Here is a 21,710-nt window from a genome sequence, read left to right as displayed (position 1 = left end):
GCAAAGTTGGATGAGATGAGAATGATCAAAGTGATGTGGTTCTTTGAAGAAAAAAACATGAAATTTACTTTTATTTAAAATAGTTTTTGTTAGTAATATTTAAATTGTTATCCCTTAATTCTCAGGATATCTATATATCTGGGATTTCATTTTAATCTTAGAGAATATAAGAATTTTCATATCTTTGAATACAACTTTAATCTTGGAAGTATTCATATCTATTTTCTGCCTTTTCTCCTAGATAAAAAAACCCCCGAATACACCGCTGTATGTGAGAAACCTGATAGAATTATAGGTATCATACTCACCAAACTGACAGTAGAGTCCTGTGTAGCCTGACGGGCATTCACAAGTCCCATTGATATCCACACACACACCCCCATTCTGGCACAGACATTCCTCTGCAGACACAGGAAGAGACACAGTGTGTGAGTGTGTGGAAAGTTTGCTCCAGCTACTTGAAAGCAACTACGTACATTTTTCAGTGTTGGAAAGTCTAAATATAGGCAAAAGGTATAAAGTTCAATATGTGTTCCACTTGCTAACAGCTTCCATCTGCTGTAATGTAAACCATGTATTGATTTGCTGTTATTTCTCTTTGCCTAATCTTTTTCCAACAAAGTTCACAGCAGCAGAAGATTACCAGTCAACACGCTGCACATCCGCTCTGTACAAATTGTAGAATGTTTTTGTTTTCCTCGACTTCCTAATTGCAGCAGTGGATCAAAGCCGAGGCCGTATCACAGCTAAACCTTTGAAGTCCCGGTAGCTCGGTGGAGGGTATTATCTTTCTGATGATATGGAGCATATTTTGTGACCAAAAATGTATGGCCCTGAGGGCAATTCATGGATTGTTAATTTACAAGAGCCACTTTCATTGGCCACCTGTGCGGCCCGGCCCTTTGATCTGAGAGCCTGATTAGGCACTTCTGAGTCCCGCTACTTTCTCTTCCTTGGAGGATCTTGCTCCTTTTTCCACTGTGAGCCAGGCAGGAAAGTATTTGGGAGATTTAGAGCCTATATAAGCACTGATAGTTATTTCAGCTCAATGGTGAGAAGAATCATGCATTTGCAATAGCTCAAATACTTTTAGAGAGCTTTTGGTGGGAGAAAAAAATAAAGTTTTGCATCCACTGCTATCAGAGGGTCGACACTCACTCGTAATGGAAGCCTGAATTAGCTCAAAATGGCTCACTAGGTATTTCATAAAATCAATATATTGTGATACAGACATCACACTTAATAACATGTCCTTATATGCATTTCTTAAAGGACGGTGTAAAGCATTAGCTGCTGTTGATGATAGTTTTTCACATATTTTGTGTTTAAATTGCCCCATAGTTATGCAAGTAACAGCTGTGCTTCAAACTATAGTGTGGTGCAATGGCTACCTTTCAGAGAAGCCAGTAGCTGTGTGGAAGCATGCATAATTCATCAGCTCAATCTGAAGAAATGACCTGAATACCAAAGAGCAGCTTTGACTCATAAAGAGGCCTTTTTAAGTCTAGACAAAGCACTTCCTCTTGTTGCTAAACTACTAAAATGCGCTATAAAACAATTATTCACAACATCAAGCGACTGGTTCCCGTAGTAAACTGGGCGAGGCTGTGTCAGTTTTGATAATTACAATAACCCATCATCACAGCAGCCTCTTCCAGGGCACAGCTCCAAATTCCTGTGGGTTCGCACAGCTCCTCTTGAAATACCTCTGCTGCTACCTGCCCAGCCGCTGCAGAGAGTTCAGTACCTTCACACTCGTCCCCGTAGAAGCCTGGAGCACATGTGCAGATGTAGATTCCCGAGCTAGTGTTTTCACAAATCCAGTTCTTTTCACAATTTGCATTGCCACATAAGCCTGCAAATGAAAAAAACATGACAGGTTGAGGTGTAACAATCAAACTGCATGCATTTGTTTTTTTTCTTAAACTGTAGCTGTACATGCTTTTACCTGTTTGGTTTTCTGGCTCGGTTGAATTAACCTGAAGCACCACCAGTTCTAAGAGAGGAACATAAGCACGTCCTTTAAAGGGTTGTTCAAAAAACAAAACATCATTCCTCACCTCTGGAGGTATTTTGAGATGTGTTTGCCCAGCTAGGGAGATACCTTGCTCTGAAATATATGCTGGCAGGACCAATGCAATGAAAGTGAATGGAATAAGGTTTAAGCATTGAAAAATTACATTTCAAAACAAGATGTGAAAAATAATCTCTGGAATCATGTATGTCCCTTTTTACTGCAGGTGTCTTTGAAAACTGTGAATTTCCTTTCACCTCTAATAATAATAATAATAATACATTACATTTATAAAGCGCTTTTGCTGGTGCTCAAAGCGCTTACAAGCAAGTAAAACAAAATAACAACAAAAGTAGAAAGTGCTAAGCTAGGAGGAATAAGGGCAAGGGGTTAGTTGATTAGGAGTTGAAGGCAAGAGTGAAAAGGTGAGTTTTGAGGGATTGATGTGACGTGGTTGGGGAGGGAGTTCCAGAGTGTGGGGGGGGGCTGCGAAGGCCCTGTCACCCCAGGCCCGGAGCTGTGTCCTGATGGGCTGCAGTAGGTTAGCTTCAGCAGACCTGAGGCGACGGGTGGGGTTGTGTCGTTGGATGAGGTCACAGAGGTAGGGGGGGGGGGGGCAAGGTTGTTGAGGGCTAATGTGCAGGGTTTGCAGAAGCAATCATAGGGATATCTCAAAACCTGAGCATATTTACACAAATCATGTGCATGGCTAGATACCTCTAAACCAGGGGTAAGACAACAACAGTCATCTTGCTTTTGTAATGTCTATATGACAACGCTATCTTAAAAACGTATCACCTCTTTATAACAAATTAGGCATATCAATTGAACAAAGACCCTGGAGCTCAGAAAAAGCACTTCGGGAGGAGGACATAGTTCGTTCAATATTTGATTATGATTGGTCAATTTGGACATTCTGTGGTCTGCTATGGAGATGGCTTGATGGAGATAGCTGTTGCTATCTGATGAAGGTATCATGTCAGCAGAAAGAAGTCTGAAATAAACACGCATACAAAGATAGTATGGCTCTGACAGTGTTACAAGACTTGTTCATGGAAAAGAACACGTGAACAGACTTGGACAGTTACAGACGGTGGTGGTATGTAATGAAGTGCATTTACTCAAGTACTGTACTTAAGTACAACTTTGAGGTACTTTAATTGAGTATTTAAATGTAATACTTAAAGGAGACCTATCATGCTATATTGAATAATATATTGTAGATCCATACCTGTATAAGGTATATTTATACGTTTTATTTTTCAAAATACCAAACAGATCATGCATTTTAGCCATGCCTCATTTTGCTCTATTTTGCTCTCCTCCGCCCTGTCTTTGCATGCGCTGCAGCTGACCACGCCCCCTGCAAAGGAGGGGGCCGAGTTACAAGCGTCATGTTACCATGCCACGGCAACCCCATTCCCCTGATTGGTGGAGAGTTGGCCATATAGGCGGAGCTCCTCGTCACTGACGTCAGACTATTTTCAAATCTGTATCAGTCTGTATCAGATCCGTTAAAGCCCCGTTTTTAGAGATTTGGGTATGGAGGAAAAGAGAGAGGGTTGTGTTTTCTGACACTTGGTGAGTTCCCTGACACACCGGGGACACATATTCATGTATAAAAGACGTAGAAAGGGGCATTTTGCATGATAGGTCCCCTTTAATATTAAAGGTCCCCTATTATACTGTTTTTCATCAATATATTATAGGTCTCAGATATATACAAAACATGTCTCTGAAGTGTTTGGCTCGAAATACCAAACAGATCCCCCATTGTAGCATCCCATAAACCCCTCTGTTTCAGCCCTGTTTCAAAAGTGACCAACATCTGATCAGCTGATTTTCAGACAGGTTTTTATATAAATGGATCAGGACAAAAAGAGAGGGGATCCATCCATATGAAAACCTGTCTGAAAATCAGCTGATCAGATGTTGGTCACTTTGTGATGTCACAATGTTTTTTGGGTTGAGCAACCATTAGCCAAAAACCAACCATGGTAACTCCCGCCCACCATATTACCTCCTAGATCACCATTGTGTTTTCTTAACCAATCACTTCTCAGAGGGGCGTGGCCAGCAGCAGGGTATTAGCATTTAGAAGCTACAGACACAGAATCAGCCCTTTTGGAACAGGGCTGAAACAGAGGGGTTTATGGCATGCTACAATGATCTGTTTGGTGTTTTACCCTAGAATAAACTTGACTTTAAGTCACCTGTTTCACAGAGTGTTCCAGTGAAGGCAGCGGGGCAAACACAGGTGAAGTTGGCCACCAGATCCATGCACTCTCCTTCATTCAGACACGGCTGTGACTCACATTCGTTCATATCTGAAGGATGCACAAAAGTCAGTTAATCAGAAGTTTATCTGCTGTCGATTCATTTTAATATTCTGATTTTTCAATCTTCACATTGAAAAGCAAGCCCTGGTTGTGTAAGACATTGAGCTAGATTAAAAGCATTGAACTTCCCTTCTGAAGGCATAGTTTCACTGACCAGGTGTCTGGTATTAACAGTAAATCCTGTCTCATGTAGATACAACGATTCATGAACTGTGCAAGGCCTGTTCATTCAATTCCCCTCTGGGATCAAGTTTCATCAACAAATCAATCACAAAGACATCCAGATTAGTAAATGTCAGGGATCATACACTTTTTCACCAATGATTTTCAATGACTTCTCCATGACTTCTCAATGACCTTTACCTCATTTTCCATGACCAAAAAAAAATGACCACTGAAAATGGTTTATTTGAACATGGAACAGGAAAATAAGGTCTGATATGAAACATGTTGTGCCTATCTAAAACAAATAGTAGGCTTACTAGCTTCTACACGCTAAAGCAACTGCAGTCAGGGAGGCAAAGTCATCAGGTATGAAAAAGGTGACAAGGACCCGAGCCCCCGACCCCATGGAATATCGGTTTAGGAATAACAGAGGATTTTAGATTTTAGAGCAACTAAAGCAGCAGTGTTAATAATAACAGAAACGCTAAAGAGTAACATCTAATAGAAATATATAAAAGCATTTATTTTAATTGTGTAGCAGTCAGTTTATAATTTTGGCAGCACTGTTGAGCATTTTGAAAATGTATTTTCATGCCTCTGTGCAAGGCTTAGTCTTTCTATCTGTATAGCCACTGGTGTTGAGTAACTAAGTTCATAAACTCAACAAGTACTATACTTGGGCACAATTTTGAGATACTTGTACTTTATTTAAGTATTTCAATGTTTTGCTACTTTGTACTTCTACTCCTCTACAGTTCAGAGGTAAATGGTGTACTTCTACTCCACTACATGTATCTAATACCTTTAGTTACTTCACAGATGTGGATGAATGATGTGAAATCTAATCAAGTGTTGAATCAGACTTTAGTTCCACCTGGAGTAAATCCACCAGCTACCCTGCAGTATACAAAGTCATTCAAACTAGCTGCACCTTTACCAGCTTTGAGAACACTTTCATGATCAATCATTATAAAACATATCATATATATTATTCTGAAATGGACCAATCTGCACAACGACTACTTTTACTGTCGCTACTTTCACTATATTTATAATAATACTTTTCTACTTTCACTTGAGGAATATTTAGAATGCAGGACTTTTACTGTAACAGAGTATTCCTACACTCTGGTACTTCTACTTTTACTCAAGTACAAGATCTGAGTACTATATACTATAACGATTCCTAAATGATATTGCGACAGAAAAACTTTTCAGTTCACATCACGCTCTGCCGCTCTGCTCTGAACACCTGAACGGCCCGTTCTAACAGCTGTTCACCAGCGGCTCAGTCTGTGCCACAGTGACTCCGCACAGATAACGAACGCACCGTAGCTAATGTAGCTGACCCTCATCCCGTAGCAGCAGAGTTCAGCCGACAGGCAGGAACACAGCTCGCGCTTCATATATTAAAAAATAACACCATGCGCGTCATGATGGCACATAACAGCTCGAGACCGCAGATTATTTCGGCGATTAGATCAAATGTAAATTATATTTGACGCAACTTTAGTTACATTTCCATGACTTTTCCAAAACCTTGGGAAAAATATTGTTTTCCATAACTTTTCCAGGGCCTGGAATTTGCATTTTGAATTGCCATGACTTTTCCAGGTTTTCAATGACCGTACGAACCCTGCAATGTCTTTTTACAGACCGACCTGACTTCAGAGAGCTTTATCCGCTTTCTCACTATGGTTTCATTGCTACATTGTGTGACCCAAAGGAAAAAAATTAATTCAACCATAACCTCAACTTGGACCCGTTTGTCTCGGTAGACTGGGGAACTCTCTGGATAAACATCTGCCAGAATGACTGAGTTTGATGTAGAAAGCAGCAGAAAATATTTCCTGTGAAAAACGCCACTCACCTGTCTCACAGAGGACACCAGTGTAACCCGGTTCACACACACAGGTGAAAGTGCCAGCACCCTGCACACACAGCGCGTCGTTGAGGCACGGCCTGTCTTTGCACTCGTCAATGTCTGTAACACACACACACACACACACACACACAGATACGCTCATGGAATATTTACTCAGCTGATTAATATATCCGCCACACTGCTCCCCTCACGCTGCAAGTATGCACTGCTGGCTGTGAAAGGTATTAGAGAGGATTGATACAGCTCCTCAGGCTGGACTGTGGGAAGAGGCAAAGAAGCCCCAGAGAGGCAAGACCAAGATATAAGATAAAAAATCAATATAGTTGTACAATTTATTCAGAATATATTCACAGCTTTATTTAGATTTAATGACACTGCAACCCCCCCCCCCCCCCCACATCAGCAGATAAGTACCTCATATAACCCCTTTGAAATATCTAACCCTATCCCTTTCCATTAGAGAGTCTTTAGTACCTGCTTCACACTGACTCCCTGTGTATCCAGCAGGACAGTGACAGAGGAAACTATGAATCCGGTCTGCACAAGTCCCTCCGTTCTGGCACGGATATGAGGCACACTCATCAACATCTACAGAGACAGGGAGAAAATACAAAGGAGGTAGTGTGACTCTTTTAATTAGAAGAAAACTTCTGTCAACGAACAGTGAGTCAGGAAAATATAACAGATTCAAATGATACAGGTATTAGGGAAATATCAATGTGTCCTTTTGGCAAGTCAGGTGTATTGTAGTAATATTATTTTCACACACTGATCCAAGGTACTCATTCATTCACAGTGTTTTTCGAGCATGGAGAAATAGGCTGTGTCAACCACAACTCACCAATCTGGCATCTTTGCCCGGTGAAGCCAGCCAGGCAGGAGCAAGTGAAGGAGGGGTTTCCTGTAATGCAGTCGTCTATGCACTGGCCTCCGTTCAGACAAGGTCGCAGGTGCTGGCACACTGATGCTGTAGAGAGAGGTCCATTTAACACAAACCTAAAAGCAAAAGTATTAAGACAGCCAGGAGCAGAAGGATTGATCTATTAGTCATTGTGGGACTTACCAGAGTCATTGCAGCTACCAACTTCCACATTTGCATCATCGATACGAAAGACCCATTTTCCCGGTTGGCCCACGTTAGTGGTTCCCTCGACATTTACCACATCAGCAGTGCGAGAGCCGGGAATGTTGAAATAGCGCTTACCATCACCAGCATTGAATCCTGCCTGGGAAGAGACGAACGACAAGGCAGACATCAAGAGACGGCTGAATCAGAGTCCAGACATCTAAAAACAACTGCTTTGTTTCTTCACATGTCATCCTGTACATCGCAAGTTATGTCCTCCACTGTTCACCAAACATCATTACATTACAAACAACACGATTTTTGACTGCACACGATTTGTGTCTTTTATTAACACAGCAAAAACCCAACAAGATCAACTCTCCCACACCTCGTCCCAACAGATCAACTGCCTGGACACTGGCCCTTCTGATCAACAGACCCCAGGCTGTCAGGTTTAACGCCCCCCCCCCACTCTGAACCTGAACACCTCTACTCCCTTTTCAACCATGACTTCACTCCTGTGCATTTCTCCAACACTATCATCAAGTTCACAGATGACACCACGGTAGTAGGCCTGATTACTAACAACAATGAATCAGCCTACAGGAAGGAAGGTCAGCTACCGGTGTGCTTACAATAACCTTCCCCTCAACAACACCAATACTACCCCAAGACCTAAGGCTGTGGACACACCTCCATTTACATAATGGGACTAAGGTGGACAAGTCTCCACCTTTAAAATCTCTAAAATCTCTGAGGATCTCTCTTGGTCGCTCAACGCCTCCAGTGTGGTTAAAAAGTCACAGCAGCACCTCTACTTTTTGAGAAAAGAAAGCTCAAAGCACCATCATGGACCCCGCACACAACAACATGGGCTGTGTAGATCCCGAAGCAGCAGGCTCAGGAACAGTTTCTTCCACAACAACATAACCCTGCTGAATTCTTAAACTCAGAACTAGCCCACTACCCTCCCAACCCATGACCTTCAAACTACTGCACTAGCCCGCCAACACACTCATACTCATGGGGCTTCTACCCACAGCTCCTCACACTCAGGGACCTTACTGTACACTGCTTTTTGCACATATTTATTTCACTGTATTCAATATTTATTCAATCTGCATTTAACTATGCCTGAAACCCGGCCTACATTTGATCCATAAATGCTTTAACCTAGTACTTTATCTGTAAATACAGTATATATTTAATATTTATAAAACCATGTATCTCATGGAACAACCTGTATATACCGTAACCCATATAACTGAATATACTGTAACCTCATCTGCACTATACTCTTTGCAATTCTGGTTGAATGCAAACTGTATTTCTTAGTAATATGTGTTCTAATCTAATGTAATAACACAATGGTGAAATATGTCCTTGGAGTCCACTACAAGGTGATCTTACCTGTGCTGCAATCCCTCCCAGCCCAGCCAGGTTTCCTCCACTGCTGGTATGCATGCCTGTGGTCCAAGTGATGTTATTGTACTGGAATATAGTGAAGGAAAGCTCTCCGTCTGTAATGAGCACCACTTGGAAAGTATTTACCTGCATAGAAAGGAACAGGCTCAGTTCAACCATTTCCTGATTCCACGAAATTAGGTCAAATACATTTATCTGACAGAAACACTTTTTGGAAAACTAAGAGAATGAAGAAAGGTGATTGAAGATGAGAAATGATTGTAAATATATGTATAAATGTAAATATGTGAGTAGGAATAACTTGCAGAAATTATTTAAAGGATGATCATTGATCAGCAGTAAATAAGGGGTGGGAATTGATAAGCATTTGCTTCCTCCTACTCCCTTTGGACACATATGATTTATTATTATTAATATGACATTTTTTGTTGAATATATAAATATGATATTGATAAATACTGTATTCTAACAATACGGTATTCTGTTTTTCACTTTTTTTATTTATCTGTTCAAAATCAAGATGGAAATGAAAAAAAATGAAACGACTTCTTGTTTTGCAGATTGCTTAATCTCACTCAGGCTACAGACAGACTCATCTGGGCCTGTTGGTGAGGCAGATAGCGACACATTAGCTTAGGCCAGTGGATTCCAGTAGTTTCTTATCAAATAAACTGAAATATCCATTTCTTTTATATGTGTTTATTTCGGCTGATTTTTTATGTTGATGTTAAATTACACTTCAAAAAGTTAATATTGTTAAAAATATTTTTTTGAAACAAGTTTGCATTCTTACTACTATCTCTTAGAGTGGATCTTTAAACAGTTTGTTTATTACATTCAGTTAACTCTTTCAATTATCTGCGTTCAAACTAGGTTTTATCACACTCTCTCTGGTAACATAGGATGTATAAAGTTATAACTGACACAGGTCTGTGTAGCTGTGTACCAATCCATTCACTGAAGAATAATAAGACAATATGAAATGCATTCTTTCTCAACACAAACACTGTATATTGGATGTGTTTTTAAAATAAAATCACAAATTCTATTTTATAAAACTAATTGAGCCTTATTTAGAAAAATAATCCCCCCCCCTAAATGTGCTAATCCTCGGCCTGTGCCAGGTTGGCCTGTTTAAGTAATGTCACTTGCACACCCTGCTTAAGAATCACTGATCTAGGTACTTGAATCATACCTAGAGAATCAGGGCTGTTTAGCAGTCACATATAGAGGGACAGCTGTGAAGTTTAGTGTGAGTTATACCGGTGTGAGAGAGCTGCCTCCAAAGAAAGTCACTTGGTGCCATGTAGCGATGAGGACCCATGTTGCATTGAAGTTGGAGAACTCTGAAAAGTACGTCTTGACTTCCCCTGAGGCCCTCCTCAGGCTGGAGGGCTCCTGGCTCTCTCTATAGAACACTCTCCCTGCTCGACGGTTATCCACATCTGCCCAGAATGGCGCCACAACCCTTCTGTCCCCCGCGATCGGAAATGCTACAGGAGTGAACTGGGACACCTCCCTCAGGAAAGATACAAGGCCATTGTTGTTGACCTGAGGAGAACAGATTTGGAATGTGAATAGTGATATATTTTGTTCAAAATGAAGAAGCCACTGGGACCTGTTTGTGCGGTTAGGAGGGGTTAGAGTAGAAGTGATGAGAAGAACAGGTTGTACTGCTCACGTCACAGATGTCTGCCAACAGCAAAGTAGCCAAATAAATGAACCCACCGTACACACATCTTCTCTGTGAGAAATGCACACTCAGCACTGCAGATATAGACTGAAGTATTGTATAATATAAACTTCCTAAAATATCAACTTGGGCAGGTCAATGTGTATTGCAGAAGCAATTAAGCAACTCATTGTTGTCAGGCAACAGAAAACCATTTAATAAATTAATTTGTTTTCATTGCAAATCAAATATCTTTGGATTTTGATCTGCAATTCAAACTAAGATGGGTATTTTTTGCAATTACTGACACTTTACATGTATAATGACAATCATTCTTAGTTTTAGACTCAGGATTGATGGAGCAACAGCAAGCCAAAAGCCACAGAACCAAGACAGTAAATGTGACAATTGTTTGTGTTTCAGAGGGTTTATTGCAATGATGCTAGATGAAAGAGCTATTGTGAGTTGCAGGAAAAGCTACAAATGATGAATAAAAAGGAAGTAGGGTCCACAAAGTCAATGAGGGATGTCAAAGAGAGAGGAGACACAACTGATTCATGTAGTAGATTCTAAAGTAGCACTTTGCAATGTGTTCAATTGTATTTTTAATGAAAGATTATGATTGGAAATGAGTAGAGTAGCCCTAACCCTGCGTGTACTTATATCAGAAACATATCACAGGTAAGGTCCACCAATGAAATGATCTACAGGCTTAAGGGTTGAAAATGTCCACTGAAGGCTTACATTCTTTCATACACATATTCTGGATCAACAACAGGAGATGCACCATGGCATCTATCCTGTTTATCCTAGTCCCCGGCTTGACCTTTGACTCTCTGCATTAAAGTGGCATGTGACAGCGACAAAGCAACGTCAGATGGGTCGGCTTTGCTCCCTGCATGAATGAAAACCATAATTTGAAGGACTTTGCTGTACAAACAGCAGAGGAAGTTTTGTTTGGCACGGCACAGGGGCTAAGTTAATTGCCCGACCACAGTCTTCCCCTCTGCATCAGCGTGGTGAGAACATGGCTGATGTGGGGAGAAAGAGGACCGGCTGCAGGGGCAGGGCCCGGGGGTCAGCCAGAGCGCTATCATATAACGGGAGAAAAACAAGAGAGAGGGCACAGTGTTGGATGAATGGAAGGATGTACAGGAACGACACACCTCCCATACCAACATGCCCACTAATGAGAGACCTGTGGTGGCAGCAGTCTGGAAGTCACCCATCTTACAGCAGCAAAATGAGTGTATCATGCTCAACACTAAAGAGAGTTTATTTTCCAATGCTGGAATAAGTTGCCTAATCCAATCTTTAGAGGCATCTGGAATAGCTTGAAAAAGTGTATTTCTTACTTGTTAAGATGTTTTAAGGGACTGCTTTGACATGTCAATGACCTTAGAGGAATTTGAACTTACAACATAGTTTTCACAGACTTTTTCTCATGGATTTAAACAAGGCTATAACCTGGTGCAGACACTCAGTAAAGGGTGCGTATGCATCACACGTATGGGAGAGAGTGAATGGGTTCAGAGCTGCCTTGTGTTATGCTGTAACATGACCAAGGTCAGGATCACAGGGGAGAGAGGTGCGATCAGCAAACCTTGGAAGAAGTACCTCTCCCCCATAACTCTTTCCCTCACTCTCAATGGTGCCACTCCACTCTACCACTCCCTTGTTCTTTTTTGGGACGTTTTTTTCCGGATATATCCAGGATTTAGCTTTTTTGGTTTTCTTTAGAGCCAAGCAATTTATGGACTAAAATAAACTTTCATCTGGCTTGAGTCATCCAAAGCAAAACCCAAAATGAAAAGGTGCCGATGAATCAGGGCAGGAATACATTAGTGTTCCGTGTCAAAACTGAGGTTTCACAGTTACAAACTTTTACAATTATGTGATGAGACTGAAGGAAATGACCACAGTCTGTGCACTTGGCCTGTTTCCTTAGCCCTTTTATCACATGGTAAAGACTGAGCAAAAACACCCATTGAAACCTCCTTGGTTCTGAAGGTTTGTTGTAGTATTCATTTTTGTAACTATCATTTTGCTTGCTAAAGAAGATTACAGAGGGAAAATTCCTCCGTTGAGTAAATAAAAAATACACAAGAGGATATTCAAACCATTTCAAACACACTTCTTGGAATGTATAACTATCACCAGTGCACAAAGAACCTACACGTACAATAACATCGTAAACCAGTAACATGCTATCTAATCATTTGAAGTAATTTAGTAAGTGAAATGTTTTGGCTAGGGGTCTCTAAAAAGAAACTATAACAAAAGACAAACTTTCATGACGTGGTGAAATAGAATGGGTTCATGTAAGTTGTTGTTTTCACATAACCAGCATCGACGAGGAAAATCTGATGTGACTCAGGCAGAAAGAATAACTACTAAAGAGAATGTGTTAAAGTTGTATCAACGTTCTGTTTATTTACGTTAGATATCTATTCTAATTAATTAGCCACTAGTAATGTTTTGCTAACGTAACATTAACTTGCTAACATACCATTGGATGAGACGAGTACCCATACAGCTACTGTAGCTAACGTTGGGAAGTACAACCAGTGCAGCCCAGCGCTGTTCACATGGGCATCATGCTCTGACAAGAGAGCGGACAACAATAGTTAACAAAGGTGGTGTGTCCTGTGTTTCCCCGGGAGTTAAAGCAACTAGAGGGTTTGCACTTGGTTGTAAACATTGGGAAATGTATAAAACGGATGTAGTTGTTTGTAGGTATTACATGTGAAAATGTTTTATATGAATCTCAATTGAAAAGTTGGATATTTTGGGAAATAGGCTTATTTTCTTTCCTGCCAAGAACTAGATGAGAAGATGTAGCGGATTATTTGTTGGCAGGGTGCGTTGACTTCCTGGAGTCTTGTCATCACAAAGTGCCTAAGAGGCAACCAGCAGAGGCTGCAGGAAGTCACTGCGCTCTGGCCAAGACACAGTCTGGTAAAAACTGTCCTGTAAAACCACAACTTACCATTTTCACACAAACAAGCGCCCAGTGTTTATGCTCAGCTAAGCTTTTGATCTCTAGCTTCATAGTTTATATGCAGACTTTAGTTTGGTATCTTCTAACTGAACTCTCCATAAGAAAGTTCAAAACTGATCCTTTGAAGGACATCATTTACTTGAAGACTTTTTTGAAGTATGTGCAGACATATCCTGTCAGTTGCATATGAGCTGTTAAAATAACTCAGCCTCTTATCCCACACATGCATATAAAAAGCACCCATTCAGAGCACAGATCAAACTTCAGCACAAACCTTTGGGCCATACAGAGTGGTGAGTGAAAGTGAGTGAATGAAAAGCTCCAACTGAAGTGTTGGACCTCTTTTGAAGAGCAGATGAGCACAAGCAGATGTGCAATCTGTGAAGCAAAGTTACTCTTTAGCATGATCTTGGCAGGATTCTTGAAAAATGGATTTGAATGTTGGCAAATACCACAGTATGTTGAAGATTTGAATACTATACATAACATGTTTTAGAATATAAACATTTACAACAAGCCCTAGAAACGTTTTTTCCAATGAGTTTATGCATCCACAATAAATACCATTAATCATAATCATGTATTCTCACATCTGCTTTCAAAATGTTGTTCTTTCCTCTCTGACCTTGAACATCGTCCTTCATGTGCTTTACACTGGTCATCCTTAAGAGAAGTTAATCCGTGAACTGCATTGTTTGGAAGCCTAGAAGACGCTTTGCAGATACATCTGTGTTCTGTTAAAGTGATTGGTCATTTCTCAGATAAAGCAGCTGGACAGTTCCAGGGGGAAGACCCCTGCCATGTTATCTGAGGCGTGGGAGGAGGGGATGGGGACCTGGAGGAGGAGAGATCGCAGCAACATGTGAAAACTCCCAGACACAAACCATAACAGAGGGACAGCCTGGTTACCAGGAGGCACAAGTAGGACAGGAGCAGGACAGGGGGGGTGCATGTTTGTACAGGGATGTGTGGGATCTGTTCATGTGAGATACAAACGTCTGTAACCAAGTGTCACACTTCTGCCACTGCTGTGTGACTTGATCACAACTGCTTAAAGGAGGGTATGGTTTAAAGGGATTTGTTTTGAGGGGTTTTAAGGTATTCCTTAACAGAACCAGTTATGATAAGAGAGAAAGACAGCGCCCACAAGCCATCTTAAATCAGTGTGGTTCTCCTGCTTCCATGTGGCTGGGAACACACTATTCACACAAATGTAGCACCTCACTGAAATATGAACTGTTCAAAGCTCTCGGGCGGAGAACACCATGTGGGCCTCTGTGCTTCGCCTTCTAATGTTTAATGGATTCAGGTGAGGCATTCAAATGAGTGACTGTAATTTCAAGTGCCTGTCACAATCTGAAATGCCTTGCGTGACTACGGAACTACATTTCTAATGAGATGCAGGATATCACATCACCGCCACACGGCATATGTCAGAGTGTGGACTTCTCAGATTTGATCTCTATCAGATCAGAATTCAATATGAGACACAAGCAACCGGTAACTTGTGTTATCTTGTACAATTCAAATGATGTGTATCAGTTTTATTACATGATAAGTGATGTGCTGGAATCCATTCAAATCTGGGAAGGACCACAATTGGAAAGCAATTGGGATACAAACAAACTCCAAGAGTGAGTTTCAGGGCATTCTCATTCCCAACTTGTAAAGTGTTGCAGCTTGGTCTGTGGCCCCACGTGTCCAAATATAACTATCTGCATCCCCCTACTGTCCGTTCTGTTTATGCAGGCCTGCCTCCAGTGGCCATAGTAATAATGACAAGTGCAAAGGAGGGGTTCAGATGAAGTCACGTAAAGAGCGAGGGGTGGGTTGATGGATAGATAAGTTAAAGAAATACAGGAATTTACCCATGAGTAGGCTCCGTTAGGAAACTAAAAGTCAATGTTGGCTTGTTTTAAATGATATACAAATATAAGTTATCTTACGTCACAAACGTAACATTCCTATCATATTTAAATTGAGTTCAAAATGAAATACATTTGAACCAAAACCATGACTTTTCCTAAAACAAACAGTTGTGTTGCCTTAATCTAGCCAACTACTAGCACGCTCTCCTTACTTACATTAAATATGATAAACATTTATCCTACATCACCTACACAACAGACTTACATTTCTTCATACGTGTTTATTTACCTAACATCACGTTTGAAACACATTTAACTTACTTAGAACACTTAAACAAAGGTATGTGCATTAAATAATAAAACTTGTCGCATAAGGTTAACCACTTGTTCAAGTCTATCAGACTATCATGACTGTTTAAAAAAGAACTCCAAAGAAGCACCCAGTGCATTAAAGAGTGACAACAAGGGGTCCTGGCTCTGCTGCTTGATTTGAGGATATGTGAGTAACTAGTGTTGAGTTTATAAAAGACACAAAACTCAAACCCTGCACTTAAAAATACCGTGCCAGTGTCGATGCACTTTGTGTAGATGCAAAAGAGTTTTAAAAATGTCTTTATTGGAAGACTGACATCACCCCCTTGGCGTAGATGCTTAGATTAGAACGATGACCTTTGACCTTGCCCATTGTTGCCATGGTTCCTCGGGCTCCCCTGCCCATGGTTTGAACAGGGAGGGGGCAGGCGGGGCTCGGAGCGAGAAGGAGGGGAACCTGAAAGCCCACGCGGATGCATAACCACAACAGGTGGTGTTGATTTAAGGGAGTTCTGCCTTTCCATGCGCTGGAACTGAACCCAATACATGACAAAGGAAGATCAAAGTGTGTTTCAGTGTGGTGCGCGAAAATCCTTGTCAAACCATTCAGCTTCCTCCCATGAGCTCTCTCTCTCTCTCTCTCTCTCTCTCTCTCTGGCAAGCATATTTCCCCCCCACTCTCTCTCCTAAAAAGAACTGCTCACAGATGCTCCATCCGCAGCAACAGTGAGAACACAAACTGTCAATTCCTTTAACAGCTCATTGTAGACTTATTAGAACAGGGCTTACCACTGTTCTGCTAATAGTTTCTCACACACTCTCCCTCGGTGCACTCAGAGAATGTCATGGAGGATTTTGATTCCACCCAAGAGAAAAACATGATATTCTACAAATGAGGTTACACACCAGAGCTTGTGAGACACACATGCAAACTCTCAAAGGGCACAGCAATGTAGTGTTTGGCAGAATGCCAGATCTCATCTCCCTGAGGCTCTTATACAATCCACACCATGTCAGTTTCAATTGCCAACTGCAAAGTGCATGCATACACACACACACACACACACATAAGAAGACATAAACACACTGTAATAACAAACTGCTCTGTACTCACATAGAGTCCTGTGTGCCTGTCTCCAAAGAAGGGGAAAGCAACAGAGATCTTCACGAGCCGGGAGCCTCCGTCGTCCTGAGCGATGGTCTGGGAGTCCCCCACGTCCTGGCCAAAGGGGTAGAAGTCCTCCAGGGGCACGGCGGGTTCCACCCCAGGCAGCAGTTCCAGGGAGAGCAGGGTGCAGAAGCAGGGCAGCAGGGCTTGCAGCACCAACACCATGGCCTCAGCCACCCAGGGATGGAGCTGACAGCAGGCACTGCAGAGGGGAGGGAGGAGCACACACACCTGAGGCAACAAGAGCAGAGCAGAACAAGACAAGACGCTGCGTTCCTCCTCTCAACCTCAGCAATGTGAATCCTCCCCTGACTGCTCTCTGGCTCTGCCTCTTTCTCCCCTCTCTTGTCCTTCAGTAGTGAGCTGGGCTTCTTGTGTGAGACAGGGGAATACTGTAGATTCCTTGCATTCTGCTTGCTGCTAGGTACGGCATAAGCTACACTCCGTCTCACCTAAAACGAAACGAGGGGAGGAATGAAAGAGAGCGAGCAGCGTAATTCAGCTGAGATGTGCTTTTTTTTTTTTAACAATCCAGCGATTTGGTCCCTGATGGTCAGCTTAGAAATATCCTCAATAAAAGCTCTATTCTGCCTGCCAAAGGAGTTCTTTCAGTTTTGGCCCCACCTCCCCCACAGGGATTCACTACCTTGCATAATTAGCTCCTTCCAGCCAATAGCTGAAGAGAGGCCGGTAACTGGATAACCACTGGGCGGATCTATGATAATCAAAGGGCTGCTTTAAAGAAACTCTGACAAGATGTTCCCCTTTCAGTGGAACTCTCACTATGCACAGTTACAAAGTCATGCAGGGTTACACGGTGAGGAGACATGCATGTGTACTGTAGTGAACATGCAATAAGTAAAGTGAATGTAAGAACTGAAAAGAAAGAAAGAGTCGAAAGAAGTAGCTTGGCTCTAAAGAAACATACATATTTACATACAGTAAATCCATTTGTGAATGAATACACAAAAACACATGAATATATTAAATGTTTCTTATTATCACAGAAAATAAAACATTATTTAAAGAATGTTTGGATTGGAGAAGGATTACAGACATATCGCAAGCAACTTTGAAGGAACGATGATGTTCACAAAGTCCTGCAACGATCTTTGGAAGAAAACACCAGGGACAGCAGTGGAGACAGAGAGCGAAGGTCATTCTCGCACCAACAACACTAAATCCACAAAAGCTTTTAATGGTGCGAACCAAAGCCAGAGCTCACATGCCATGAAAGGGCAGTGCTGTCCTTCCCAAAGTTCACAGAACACTTTTTCCAAAACAGGTTGTGTGGCCAGAAGAAAAACAGAATTGATTATCAAAACCTTTCTGAAAATATATTGTATAACTGTGCTCTCACACACTATGCACACAAACAATCACAGCTTTGGCACATTATCATTGGTTGAGTCAAATACAGGAACATATAATCAAATGAATGAGTTAACGCCATAGAATCTTTGCCTGAAAGACCAACTCATAGAAGCAGGGGAATATGCAAACAAATATTGTAAATATTTCAATCTATATTCTCATTAGAATACACAAACAGTGTTTCCACATATTTCGTAAATGTCCCCTCTGTGGGACTAATAAAGCTATTCTGATTCTGAAAATGTAGTATAGGAATAATCATCAGAGTATGAAGCAGCAACTAAGGATACTTTTTATCACGTTGTTTCCTAAAAAAATGACACAGCATAAACAGACTTAGAAACGCTAACCGCACCAAGCCAGAGGAAATCCTTAAAACAATTTGGCACATCCAGTCCACTTCTAAACAAAACATTCATTGTTTGTTGTTGTTGAGTTTGCCTGCAGATTAATGTAATCCGCAGTGCACATGTGCATGGGTGGACCGAACGCCTTAGGAGAGGGTTTGTATGCGCGTGTGTTTCCAAATGTGGACGTAGCTTGTAACATACTGTTGTTGGGAAGCTGCCAGAGGAGCAGTGAATGAGGAAGCCAGAGGTGCTACATACTTCACTGCAGGCTCTGCCTACACACCGGGCTGCAGCATCTGATTCAAATAAGCCTTTCGTCTTCTTGTCTCATGATCTAGCTGTTCTTTGAGAGTCATCACCTATTCAAAACAAAGAAACAAAACAAATTGAAGGAAGAAAACAAAAACACAGAGACATCAATCGAACAAAAGAAAGATAAATGATCCACACAATACCTGTTCCTCTAAGCATTTCACCCTCTGGCGATGAGCCTTCTCCCTGCTCTCCAAGGCCTGCTCTACTTGAAGCTGAGTGTCTCTCAGACGATCCGTCTCCAAATGTAACTCCTGGTGATGGCGGGCAGTCACCTCCAGGAGGTGCTGTGCATAAGCGTGCTCCGACTGGGACATTTGAGCCTGAGGACAGTTCACATAAGTTTATAGAAGTGAAATATGAGTAAGAGAAGAGTAAAGGTCAGTAAGTGTAAACAGTGTTGGTACAGAAGGGGGACACAGAGTTTCTCTGAAGCTGAGCTGACGGAGGTCACGAGACCTGACACGGGGTTCTTATTAGAGCACAACTACAAAACACATACTGGTGGAAGGCAGTATTATGGATAGATGTAAACAATTAAATATAACTCAATTCAAATTCTATTTGTAACAGCATTGAAACTCAAATGCAGTGCAAGATTTGTATGCAACTACTGTACATGAAGATACAAGTACTAGACCAGTACTACTTGGTAATGTTTAAGTCTTTGTTTATATAGAACAACATATTATTACAATTCATGTTACATGGCGGAAGGCAGAAAAAGAAAATAAACAAGTCATAAAAACTACAGGTTTAAAAACAATTTGGTATATAAAGAGTAAAACGTAGTATAATGAAATAAGTAAATGACCTAAACTCAGGAATGCTCTCCGATCAAAGTGATGTGATCATGACCAGGCTTGGGGAGTAATGGATTACATTTAACGAGATTACGTCATCAGGATACAGAAAAAAGGTAACTGTATTCAATTATAACAAAAAAATGAGTTACCAGATTACTGTTACTTTGAGATTACCAACAGGATTACATAGTTACGATACATTTTGAAATAAAGATCAATATATATTAGGGCTGTCAAACGATTACAATTTTTAATCAGATTAATCACAGCTTAAAAATGAATTAATCATGATTAATCACCATTCGAACTATGTCCAACATATGCCATTTATTTATGTATATTGTTGTGGGAATGGGAAGATAAATGAAAGAAGGCGGATATATCCATTTAACATACAGTATGTATGTTTATTATAACATTTTTCTGCGTGTCAAAATGAAAGACAACCCACACACCTATCAATCATCAAACCGTGGGGTCTTAATTCATTACGCGTTGATTTCTATCAACGGGGGAGTACTTCAGGAAAGTCGACGGGGGGGGGCGCTAGTGGAGTACTTCGTGACCACAGAGTGTGAACATTGTGATCAGCTGTTTTAGCGCAGTTCTCCAGTGAAGGGGGGGGAGTCTCCCTCCGCAGCCGGTTGGCGTAGTTTTGGCACAATTCCGTTGTACAGACCGACGTTAACAGCAGCCCTGTCTGTGCACACGGAGACCGACTCTGTCGTCCGGTGATCTAACCGCCTTCTGGAAAAGCTTCACAAGTACGTCGGTACGCAAATGCGCTTTGTGACACAAGTGATGGTACGCATTTCAGATTACGCACATAACCTGCGTACCAGTTATGTGCACCCCTGTACTACAGCAAAAGTATTCTCCGTCGGGACTTCCTGCAACAACACCACGCCGTTATCAAAGATGTTCTATTGAGAAGACGATCACTACGTGACAAAAGTTTTCAAAACCGTGGCTACTGAAATCAATCTTACTAACTGCTGTCTGTGCAATTTACTCCGCGCGAGTTGGCAGACTTTATTTTGCTTACTTTAACATCATTTTTCATGGTGAGGCTATGCGATTTCTTGGTATGGGTGTAGCCTACCCCAGCCATACCCTGGCGCTGCCACTGGTGGCACGTATGGGGCGGGCCATTCTGCACATGCGTTAAATGCGTTAAATATTTTAACGCAATTAATTCAAAAATGGTATTACCGCCGTTAACGCGATCATTTTGACAGCACTAATATATATATATATATAATAGGTAGACGGAATTACCTAATTTTCTTTATGGTTTATATTTAGGCTACTTTAATTCTTCTTTATTTTAAATACATTTCTTTTTGAATGCAGTAGATGGACACCTGATTTATTAAACAACAGTAGGCTACAGTCTATGCTTTTGTTTAATGCATTAGGTTTAAAGAGCATTTGTTAACTATAACTGTTACTAACGTTTTTATATGAAATATCATGGGTTACATTGTTGCATACACTTAAGTAAAAATCATCTTATTGTTATTTATTTTATCATTTTTATTTGCATTGCATTTGATATTGAGGTTTTTCAAAAGCAACGGAAAGTATTCAGGTTACATTTGTTTTCTATTTTGATACTCATTTGACGACTTTTTTTGACATGTAACTAATTATTACATTTTTGAAGTAACCCTCCCAATCCTGACAAGTCTCTTGGTCCTGACAAGTCTCTTGGTCCTGACCATAGGTCCTGACAAGTCTCTTGGTCCTGACAAGTCTCTTGGTCCTGACCATAGGTCCTGACAAGTCTCTTGGTCCTGGCAAGTCTCTTGGTCCTGACAAGTCTCTTGGTCCTGGCAAGTCTCTTGGTCCTGACAAGTCTCTTGGTCCTAACAAGTCTCTTGGTCCTGACAAGTCTCTTGGTCCTAACAAGTCTCTTGGTCCTGACCATAGGTCCTGACAAGTCTCTTGGTC

At 41.2% G+C, this 21,710-nt stretch overlaps 2 protein-coding genes across 8 annotated transcripts in view; both read right to left on the bottom strand.

Moving 5' to 3' along the window:
- sned1 (sushi, nidogen and EGF-like domains 1) overlaps positions 1 to 17,729 on the bottom strand; it is a 49,859-nt gene extending 32,130 nt beyond the window's left edge. For all 3 annotated transcript variants that reach the window (XM_034235632.1, XM_034235629.1, XM_034235630.1), the window contains exons 1-11: positions 16,862 to 17,729; positions 10,158 to 10,445; positions 8,880 to 9,020; positions 7,467 to 7,629; positions 7,245 to 7,370; positions 6,878 to 6,991; positions 6,389 to 6,502; positions 4,228 to 4,341; positions 1,949 to 1,996; positions 1,748 to 1,855; positions 309 to 401 (exon numbers count right to left, since the gene is read on the bottom strand). In XM_034235632.1, the coding sequence (XP_034091523.1) occupies positions 309 to 401; positions 1,748 to 1,855; positions 1,949 to 1,996; positions 4,228 to 4,341; positions 6,389 to 6,502; positions 6,878 to 6,991; positions 7,245 to 7,370; positions 7,467 to 7,629; positions 8,880 to 9,020; positions 10,158 to 10,445; positions 16,862 to 17,080 (1,528 nt within the window). In that variant the 5' untranslated portion in view covers positions 17,081 to 17,729. The remainder of the gene's footprint in view (positions 1 to 308; positions 402 to 1,747; positions 1,856 to 1,948; positions 1,997 to 4,227; positions 4,342 to 6,388; positions 6,503 to 6,877; positions 6,992 to 7,244; positions 7,371 to 7,466; positions 7,630 to 8,879; positions 9,021 to 10,157; positions 10,446 to 16,861) is intronic.
- The window catches only part of crocc2 (ciliary rootlet coiled-coil, rootletin family member 2), a 71,933-nt gene continuing 67,098 nt past the window's right edge, over positions 16,876 to 21,710 (bottom strand). For 3 of the 5 annotated variants that reach the window (XM_034235624.1, XM_034235627.1, XM_034235626.1), the window contains exons 35-36: positions 19,095 to 19,274; positions 17,896 to 18,998 (exon numbers count right to left, since the gene is read on the bottom strand). In XM_034235624.1, the coding sequence (XP_034091515.1) occupies positions 18,915 to 18,998; positions 19,095 to 19,274 (264 nt within the window). In that variant the 3' untranslated portion in view covers positions 17,896 to 18,914. Of the gene's footprint in view, positions 17,118 to 17,895; positions 18,999 to 19,094; positions 19,275 to 21,710 lie in introns of those variants that run through there. The other 2 variants (XM_034235625.1, XM_034235628.1) reach the window with 2 other exon arrangements.

Source organism: Gymnodraco acuticeps, unplaced genomic scaffold, assembly GCF_902827175.1.
Source record: "Gymnodraco acuticeps unplaced genomic scaffold, fGymAcu1.1, whole genome shotgun sequence".
Lineage (NCBI taxonomy): Eukaryota > Metazoa > Chordata > Actinopteri > Perciformes > Bathydraconidae > Gymnodraco > Gymnodraco acuticeps.
This window is presented reverse-complemented; position numbering and strand designations above follow the sequence as displayed.